The 10,552-nt window shown below is 37.6% G+C and overlaps 1 protein-coding gene across 1 annotated transcript; it reads left to right on the forward strand.

The window, feature by feature from the left end:
• The first annotated feature begins 5,981 nt into the window (after positions 1-5,981).
• On the forward strand, positions 5,982-6,571 carry LOC122013614. The gene is made up of 3 exons (XM_042569866.1): positions 5,982-6,215; positions 6,267-6,364; positions 6,535-6,571. Exons 1-3 carry the CDS (start codon positions 5,982-5,984, stop codon positions 6,569-6,571), a joined length of 369 nt encoding a protein of 122 aa, XP_042425800.1.
• The last annotated feature ends 3,981 nt before the right edge of the window (positions 6,572-10,552 follow it).

Consider the following 10,552-nt stretch of genomic DNA (forward strand, 5'->3'; position numbering starts at 1 on the left):
GGCCAAAATTCTGTTGTCCACGTGTTGTCTGCTTTCGCGCCGAGCGGGATAGCCGCTCGGCTGGAAGTCCACTGTCCTCGTGATCTATTGCTGGGCCGAGTGGGATGGCCGCTCGCCCGGAAGTCCACTGTCTGCATGCTCGACTGATGTTGAGTCCGATGCTCAACCGGGGGGGAGGAACCGCTCGGCTCGGTTTCTGCGCGTCATTCTCCTTTAAGCATCGGTTGTTTGAATGCTCCCCGTGTCGAGGGTGACGGTGGATCGGATCCTTCTCTTCGGTCGGGTAATGTTTCGCCTGATCGGCCGATGCCCTATACATGTTGATCACCTTGACTTTGACCTACTTTGACCTCCACCGTGGCAACAGGGTAGGGTCCTTCATCATTACCACATCACTTACCTTCAGGGCAATGTTCTGACTAGGGTCTCTTTTCATCTTTGTACATCTAGATTCGTGAAGTTCAAAGGTAGAAAAAAGATTTTCTAATGAACTAACTTTGAGAACTTTAGGTATACAAAACAAGTCGATTATAGAGGTCCACTCGGGTGTCCTAGGAAATGCATTTAAAGCGTACCTTAATGAATCTAGGTTCGTTACATTTTCTCCGAGATTTGTGAGTCCGGTGATGAGTTCTTTGATCCTCGAGTGTATATGTGCAATTGTTTCTCTTTCTTCCATCCGGAGGGTTGTCAGTTGGTTCTAGAGCAAGTCTCGTCTCGCAAGCTTTGCTTTGAAAGTTCCTTCATGAAGCTTCAGGAACTTCTCCTAAAGTTCCTTTGCTGATTCGTAATCTCCGATCTGATTTACTTCCTAGGGTGGAAGTACGCTGAGTAGGTAGAACTTGGCTCATCCGTTCACTACAAAGTCTGCTTACTCCTTCTTCATTCATTGGTATTCTTCCTTTTCATTTCCTTATGGGTCTTTGGGAGCTACAAAATCATATTTAATTATCAAAAGAATTTTAAAATCAGTTTTAAAAAAATACCTCTATGCGTTTCTTCCATAATGCAAATTATCCCTCGAACTTCGGTGGATAGATACTCGGTCCGACCATCATCTCGATGCTTCAGTCGGCGGTTAGTCCTTCTAAGGTATTCTGGCTCTGATATCACTTGTTGGTGCAGCGGGGCCGACAAGAGAGGGGTGAATTACCTGTTAAAACAAAGTGAACCTTTCTCATTTTTTCAACCCTAATTAGTAGCACAAGTATACTAAACAGAATAATAAAACTGAACAAAAAGTAAGAGGATAATATATTTACTTGGTGTAACCTAGGTGGTTGTTGATCCAAGGTGTTGAAGAAAGCTCCACTAGGAAAACTCCTTTGTTGAAGGTGAAGTAGTCTCTTATAGACGTTTACAGCTCATAAAATGACTAGAAAGTGAATACAAGATTTGTAGTTCAGTTATTGTATTTTTCCTAAATCCAGGGGTCTTTTTATAACCCATGGAAAATCTGATCTGAGGCTAGAAGGCTCCTTCAATAGGGTGGAAGGTGCCTCTAGCGTGGCAAGTTCTATCCGTGTCAAGATAAAGTTTATCTTCGCAAACGGTCACTTTGAAGGTGCCTTCAAAGTGTTGGTTGCTACTCGGAAAACCTAGAGGTTCTACTGTACAAAAATTTTGTACAAAGGTCTGAACCTTTTCCTAGCTACCATGTGTTCTTTTAAATTAAATTTTGGATCGCCTGCGGAACTTAACACGTTTGATCCAAAACTTAATCTATTTGTTCTTTTAGGTTTTGATTTGGATCTCCTGCGGAACTTAACACGTTCGACCCAAATCACCTTAAGTTATTAATTCCATTAAATATTAATTTCCATAATTGGTTCCCAGTACTGACGTGGCGAGGCACACGGCCTTCTTGGATATGGGAGCAACCACCACCGACTAGACAAAACCTTTTATAGAAATCTAATATTTAATTTCCTAAAATAACTTTAGGTTAACCAAAAAGAACAATCAAATCACAAGGAAAAAAAAACAAAAGAACACAACATCGAAAAACATATTCGAAATTCTAGAACGTAAGCCTCTTGTATTTGGTATTATTTCCATAAATAACTAGCATGATGCGGAAAAAAAAATTACTAGTTATACCTTGTAGAAAAACCTCTTGATCTTCTATCGTATTCCTCTTCTAACCTCGGACGTTGTGTGGGCAATGATCTTCCGAGATGAGAAATCAACAACCACCTTCTTCTCCTCCTAGCTAGGTTCGGCCACAAAGAAAGAAGCTTTACCAAGGAAGAAAATCAAAACACTAACCAAGCTCCAAGAGATGCTAGCTTCCTCTCCTTCTTCTTCTTCTTCTCCAAGTAGTATCCGGCCACCACAAGAGCTCCAAGCCTTTGAGAGAGGTTCGGCCACCACAAGAGGAAGAGAGGAAGATGATGATGATGGCCGGCCACACCAAGGAACAAAAGAGGGAGAGAAAATAATAGAGGTTGTATCTCATGAAGGCACCTCTACCCCTTCTTTTATATTCCTTGGCCTAGGCAAATTAGGAAATTTAATTATAATAAAATTTCCTTAATTTCTTTGACATAATTTAATTGAGAAAAATAAAATAAAATTTCCCAAATCAAACTCCAATGGCCGGCCACATCAATGAAGGAAAAAATTAGACAAGTTTTAATCAACAATTAAAACTTCCTAATTTGTTTCCGGAAATTTTAAAAAATAAAATTTCTCTTTAAAAATCTCTTCATGGTTGATAAAAGGAAATTTCTATAATTTTAATTTTATCAACATGTGGATAATTTTAAAGATAAAATAAAATATCTCACCAATCTACAAATAAGGAAAGAGATCTAATCTCTTTCTTTAATCTTTTGTAGATCTTTTACAAGAGAGATATTTTAATTTTAATTTTCTTTAATAAATTATTTCTTCCACATAATAAAAATAAAAATTAAAATCCCTTTTTAATTTAATTTGGCCGGCCCCCACTAGCTTGGGTTCAAGCTAGGGTCGGCCACCCAATTTTATACCTAGGCCAGCCCTAGCTTGGTTCCCAAGCTAGCTTGGCCGGCCCCCAATTGGTGGTATAGAAGGTGGGTATAGTACTCTATAAATAAGAGGCTACTATAGGGACCGAGAGGAGAAATTTGTTTTGGTCTCCCGATAAAATTAAGCATCCCGTGTTCGCCCCGAACACACAACTTAATTTTATCAATAATAATTCATTCCACTAGAGAACTATTATTGAACTACCGCACCAATCCCAAATTACATTTTTGGGTTCCTTCTTATTATGAGTGTGTTAGTCTCCCTGTGTTTAAGATATCGAATGTCCACTAATTAAGTGAGTTACTGACAACTCATTTAATTAATATCTAAATCTAAGAGTAGTACCACTCAACCTTATCATCATGTCGGACTAAGTCCACCTGCAGGGTTTAACATGACAATCCTTATGAGCTCCTCTTGGGGACATTATCAACATAGTATCTCTATGACACAGTTTCTTTCTATAATCAACAACACACACTATAAGTGATATCATTTCCCAACTTATCGGGCTTATTGATTCATCGAACTAAATCTCACCCATTGATAAATTAAAGAAATAAATATCAAATATATATGCTTGTTATTATATTAGGATTAAGAGTACACACTTCCATAATAACCGAGGTCTTTGTTCCTTTATAAAGTCAGTATAAAAAAAACGACCTCTAATGGTCCTACTCAATACACTCTGAGTGTACTAGTGTAATTATATAGTCAAGATAAACTAATACATAATTACACTATGACCTTCTAATGGTTTGTTCCTTTTCATTTTGGTCGTGAGCTACTGTTTATAATTTATAAAGTACTGATAACATCATCTTCTGCATGTGACACCACATACTATGTTATCTACAATATAAATTAAATGAACAACTACAAAATGTAGACAATTTGACCAAATGTGATTCTTTATTCATAATGAATGTTTACAAAGCTTAGGCTTTCAGTATACACTCCAACACAAAGGTTGGAAGGCGCCTTCGTATTGTTCATCGAAGGCGCCTTCCAGCCATGGAAGGTGCCTTCGCACTGTTCATCAAAGGTGCCTTCTAGTTATAGAAGGCGCCTTCCACACGACAACTCAACTCAATGTCGATCTCTTCGTGAGGCTCTTCGCGTAGGTGATTCTTTGGTCATCCGGAATTAAGCTCACCCGAACTCAACTCCGGCCTTCTCCTCGAGCAGGCTTCCTCCACCACTTCTTGTCTCTCGAACGTCATGCACATCCTTCTCGTCAACCAATGTACTCTTCCACTTCCACAGCACCTCATCCCTTGGGCGCACCGAGCTCGTTGAATCATTTCTCATTTCTCATGTCACCCTTCTCGCTAGATGCGTCTTCCGCTCAACTTCTTGTGTCTCTAAGCTCCTGCACACTTAGACACAAGGATCAAATACAACAAGACCTAACTGAACTTAGTTGATCATATCAAAACTACTCGGGGTACTTACAGATGTTGGTGCGGGAAGCATCAGATGATCGAACATGGATTATGATAATGACAAAGGGTTCAAAGTTAAGCTTATTTGTTGTCTAACAAGTTTGAATTAGATTGTAGGAAAGTCCTAAGTGTTCTTATCCTAGTTGTAGTTAGGCAGGTGGAAAACCCTAGGGGGTGATAACCCTATGTCGTAGGGGGTGGTAACCCTAGGCGGAAAGTCTTGGCAGGTCGAGCACTTTGAGCAAAATCCTAGAGTTAGGGACTCTAAGTTGAAATCCAGGTGGTCGCAGACCGAGTGGAACTCTGGACGGGTCGTGGAGCGGACGTCCAGCATGAAGACCGGAAGTCTCGGGCGCTGAGCAAAAGTCCATTCAGTCTAGAGGACCGGTCTAGCAATAAGTAACTTCTCCTTAGAGGAGTAGGTGAGGACATGTTTCCCGTAGAGGGAATAGTAGGCGTCGGATCGACCTAGAGTTTCGATGAAACTCAAAGTCAAAATCGGACAGTCAGAGGCTATCAAATCTCATATTATATATATTGTTTTATGTCTGGACTAACTTTATTTTACAGAAAATAAGGGGCTAGAAAAAGTTGGTCCAGCGCCCAGAATCCGAGCACCCAAAACTAGTTCAAGTGCCCGAAGCTGGTCCGAGCGCTCGGAGTCGGTCCAGGCACCCGGAACTCAAAAGTTATTTGCAAGTTGATGTGGCGCACGTCGATTGGCCGAACCACGTGTTCCAGGTGCCCGAAGGGGTTCCAGACGCCCGAAACAGCCTATAAAAGTAGGCTTCGACCAGGAGCTTTACAACAAGATCACGAACAACTTTTGCTTCTTCGAACTGCTCAGAAAACGCTTCTACGACGTCCAAAAGCTCCGACGATGATTCTACTAAAGATTTCCTTATACAAAGTTGTCGGTATTCTTTAATTTTTAAATTACTTGTAAAAATGTATTTGTACTCTTTTCGATTGATTAGTGATTGCACATTGAAAGCACTCACACGTGCGGGTTTGGAGAAGGAATCGCTACAGACTCTGAACCAAGTAAATTCTTGGTGTTTATGTTGTTTATCATTATTTTCCGCCACGTATTTACTCAAAATGAACGAATTAGCCACGAGCGCTATTCACCTCCCCTCTAGCGCTTTATGATCTTATAATTGGTATCAGAGCGGGGTCACTTCGAATCGATGGAACCACCATTCAAGCAATTTTGTAGTGGCATTAATTTTTTTTCTTTTCGGATTCGATCAGAATTGGTACAGTTGCCTTATTCTGATTGTTTTATCACAATTGAGAACTCTTTTTCCTTGAAGTTGGTGTAACACCACTCGAGTTCATCTATTATCTTTATCCCGCACTACTAATCCAAGACCAAGTCTTTGTCATTTTCTTTTGTACTAGATTTCTTTAATGGCCTATTAAGAGGGATATAGCACTGCACGCCCTCTCCTCTTCACTGGTGAAGACTTCGGCTACTGGAAGAGTTGAATGAAATACCACCTCAAGACGCAAGTCGAGATGTGGATAATCATCCAGGCGGGATTCACATATCCCGCCAAAGATAGAGTCCTTGTCCCGTGCGACAAATGGAATGCTCCAATAAGAAAAAGGATCGAGGCTGACGCAAAGGCTACCCAGACTCTACAATGCGGCCTGACAAAAGAAGAGCTGAACCGAGTCGGCTCGTTTTCAAGCGCAAAAGAACTATGGGAGAAATTGATCGAGCTGCACAAGAGAACTTCGAACACGAAGGTAAGCAAACGTGATTTAATTTTAAATAAACTGTATAACATAAAAATACAGGAAGGTGAGTCGGCAAGCCAACTTTACGCGCGGATTCAGGACCTGCTGAATGGCTTTCATGCAATCAGTCAGAAGGTGGAAAACCGCGATATAATCAGGTATGCACTCAATGCATTTCCGAGAAACACTTTGTGGGCATCCATGGTAGATGCTTACAAAGTATCCAAGGACCTCTCCTTAATAAAATTAGATAAATTATTTTCTGAATTCGAGCTTCACGAACAAACTAATACTATTAGGGTCGAGAAAGGTATTGCTTTGATTGCAGGAACGAGCAGAATGCGGGAATCAAAAGTAAAGCGTAGAACTGAACCCGAGTCCGAAGATAAACCAGACTCAAAAGATGACGACGACGAGATTACAGCCGAACTCGTCAACCTTGTATGAAAACTCTACAAAAAGAAGAAAGGATTCACGAAGAAAGACATCAAGAAAGTGATTCAATCCAAGATGGTGCAATCAAGTCCAAAAGTGAAGTCCAAAGTAACCTGCTACGGCTGCAATAAAAACGGACTCATCAAAGCCAACTGTCTGAACTAAAAGGAAACGAAAAAGAAAAGGAAGAAGAAAGCACTACAGGCGACATGGGATGAGTTTTCTTCAGAAGACTTTGATGAAGAGCTCAAACAGACGATCTTCCTCGCACTTATGACCCATGAACAAGTCGACGAATCTGAAACCAAGAGTGAGTCAGAAACAGAATTCGGGAGAAGCCACGGATCCGTATCTGTTTTTGAAGGGCCTAACCCCACTGTAAAAATTTCTCATATAGATAAATTGCATAACTTAGTTAACTATCTCATGCGTAAGTTAGCTAAATCCAACCCCCGAGTCAAGTTACTCTAAAAGGAGCTAACAATCCTTAATGAGGAGAGTAACCTAAGTCCTTTGACTGAGTCAGTTCAAAATGGAAGTTCAACCCAAGTTCAACAACTTGAGGAAGAAAATTTCAATTTGAAAACTCAAGTTAAAGGACTTAAGGACACGTTGGAATGATTCACCTCGTGTTCCAAGAATCTTAATCTAATTCTTGGAAAACAAAGAGTTGTTTACAACCAATCCGGACTTAGATTTAATGCTAAAAAAAAATACAGATCTTACTTATCACTTGTAAATAGAACAAATAGAAAATTAGTCCAAGCATGGATCCCCAAGTCAAACTTGATTAATCAAGTTGGACTTGGTCAATATTAGGTCCCTAAGGATCAAATCCACTACCTTGATAAACCCTATCAAGGCTATGATCCAGGGAGAGCCGATAGAAAGATCATTTTTATCGATAGATAGATTTGTTTGATGCTTGCTTTACTGCTTTCACTATACATGCTTAGACTAGGATAGATAAAGACCTAGGCTTGATTCACATTTAACTAGTTAGACCAAGGAGTTTCAGAAAGGAAATTAAATATCCAATTTCTTTGAAAAGCTTTATTTAGAAGTGGTGGATGATCTCATACATAAGAAGACCTAGTACCTCGCCACAGCCTAGCAGCCAATCATTGAAATAAATATTTAATTGACTAATTGTAAAACCTTAGTCTAACTCAATTGTAAATCAATTCTTAGATTGTAATCTAAATTGAAGATAACATTAACCATCTCACAAAATCATATAAGGTTTCCTGATTGATAATTTAGAAAAATTGTGAGATGGATCTAGGTTTCAATTAGTAAAACCAAATTAAAATTAAACTAAACTCAAATTAAATTAAAAGTAAACTAAATTAAATTAAAACTAAATTAAAATTAAACTAAATTAAACTAAAACTAACTTAAAATTAAACTACCCTAAATTAAAATTAAACTAAACTTAAACTATATTAAAATTAAACTAAACTTAAACTACATTAAAACTAAATTAAAATTAAACTAAACTTAAACTAAATTAAAATTAAACTGAACTTAAACTAAACCAAAATTAAATTAAACTTAAACTAAATTAAAATTTAACTAAACTTAAACTTAATTAAACTTAATCTAATTTAATTAATCATCTCGCAATCACCCATAGGTATAACATGATTGATAACATAGATTGGGTGAGATGGAAAATAAAGGGCTTAACCCAATCAATCTATCTTACAATCCCTTAAAGTTGGATCCAAATTAAATACTTTATGTGTAGAAACATAACAATTTGGACCAATAGATGTTGGATAGTGGATGCTCCAGGCACATGACTCTATATCGATTGAAGTTCACCAATTTAAAATTAAAAAATCTATGATCTGTTGCATTCGGCAACGATGGAATACTTAAGGTAATTGGAACAGGTAATATCAAACTGAGTTCTGATTTTTTTATTCAAAAAGTTCTATTGGTCGATAAATTGAATTTTAACTTAGTTAGCATTAGTCAACTGTGTGACTTTGGGTACTTAGTAATGTTTTAAAACTCTAAGTGTTTAATTAAAAATATCAAAAATCCTGACACTTAAAGGAATTAGGAAAAAGAACATCTACACAATTAATCTACCAACTTCCTCACTCAGGTGTCTATTGACACAACAAGAGGAAGCTAAGTTGTGGCATAGAAAACTGGGTCACACTCATATTAGACTCATTTCAAAAATGAGTTAAAATAGCTTAGTTAGAAGTTTACCCAAATTAAAAAATTTAGAAAATATAATCTGTAATGCTTGTTAACAAGGTAAACAAACTAAGTCAACCCACAAGTTAACTGACCTAAATAGAACTAACTCAATACTTGAGCTCCTACACTTAGACCTATTTGACCCACATGGAGCCTGTTGGTTAGTCTTAGGAAAACGTACTGGTTCCACTGTACAAAATTTTTTTGTACAAGTGTCAAACCTTTCCTTAAATAATCTATTGTATTTTTTAGAAGTTAAATTAGGAATTGTAGACGGAACTTAACATTATTGATTCCAAATTTAATTTATCCGTTCTTAATGGTTTAGATTTGAATCGCAAGCGGAACTTAACACTATTGATTCAAATCCACCTATGTTATTAATTCCATTAAATATTAATTTCTAAAATTGGCTTTCAGGACTGCATGGCGAGGCACATGACCTTCTTGGATATGGGAGCAACCACCATCGCCTACTCAAAGCCTTTTAAGGAAAGCTAATATTTAATTTCCTTAAATAACTCTAGGTTAACCAAAAAGAACAATCGAATCACAAATTCGAAAAAGAAGAAAACACAAACTTGAAAAACTAATTCAAAAAACTAAATCTAATTGTCTCTTGTATTTAGAATTCTTACAAAGAAAATAACTAGTATGATGCGAAAGAAAACTACTAGTTATACCTTCTCTTTGTAAGCTAATGACCTCAAGTTCTTCTGCCGTATTCCTCGCCTCGCCTTGGACGTCATGTGGGCGACGATCCTCCAAGATGAACACCACCCAAAAGCTTCTTCCTCTTCTTCTAAAATCCGGCCACCACCACCACCAAGGAGAAGAGAGCAAAAGGGAAAAGAGAAGGGAGAGGGAGAGGGCCGGCCACTTGAGGTTCTCCAAGCAAGAGAATAAGAATTGTGTCTCATGAAGTCTCCTCACCCCTTCTTTTATATTAGTTGCCCAAGGTAAATAAGGAATTTTTTTTTACAAAAATTAAAATCTTCCTCTAGCTTTTCCTTTTCCCTTTTAATTTTCCTTTTCTTTCCTCTTGATTGAATCAATTACCAAAAATAAATTTGATGATTTTATATTTTTAAACATGGTCGACCACCTTGCTTGGGCACCAAGCAAGGGTGGCCGGCCCCCATAAGAGGAAAAGGAAATTTAATTTTTTTATAAAATTTTACAAGAAGAAAAACTCTTATAAAATTTTACAAGCTCTCTTTCCTAAAGTAGAAGTTAAAAAAAAAGTTCTAAAAATTAAAACAATTTTTAAAATTTAAAACTTCTCTTATAAAATTTCCTTTTTTAACATGATGATAGAAAATTTTAATTTTAAAACTTATCTTCCTTTTTTTTCTAAACCATGAGGATGATTAAAAAAGGAAAGTTTTAAAACTTTTAAAACTCTCTATTAAAACATGTGGCCTAATTCAAATAAGGAAAGTTTTGAAAATTAAAATCTCTCTTTTAAAACTTATAGTTTTCTACAAAGAGAAGATTTTAAAAATTCAAAACAACCCTCCATTTTTGAATTATTATGGCCGACCCCTTCATGCTTGGTCACCAAGCAAAGTGCCGGCCCTTATAGAAGAGGATGTGGCCAGCCCTTGCTTGGTCACAAAGCATTGGACTGACCCACTTCTTGGACACCAAGAAGAGCCTTATATTTGGATGGACTTGAGACTATAATGAGGCTA

Source organism: Zingiber officinale, chromosome 8B, assembly GCF_018446385.1.
Source record: "Zingiber officinale cultivar Zhangliang chromosome 8B, Zo_v1.1, whole genome shotgun sequence".
NCBI lineage: Eukaryota > Viridiplantae > Streptophyta > Magnoliopsida > Zingiberales > Zingiberaceae > Zingiber > Zingiber officinale.

Bases quoted from the DNA above. Each gene is read 5' to 3' on its own strand.
- LOC122013614 (XM_042569866.1), top strand. From the start codon at position 5,982: ATGTGGATAATCATCCAGGCGGGATTCACATATCCCGCCAAAGATAGA. The intron at 6,216-6,266 runs GTAAGCAAACGT...ATAAAAATACAG, and splicing joins AGAGAACTTCGAACACGAAG to GAAGGTGAGTCGGCAAGCCA. The intron at 6,365-6,534 runs GTATGCACTCAA...CTTTGATTGCAG, and splicing joins GAAAACCGCGATATAATCAG to GAACGAGCAGAATGCGGGAA.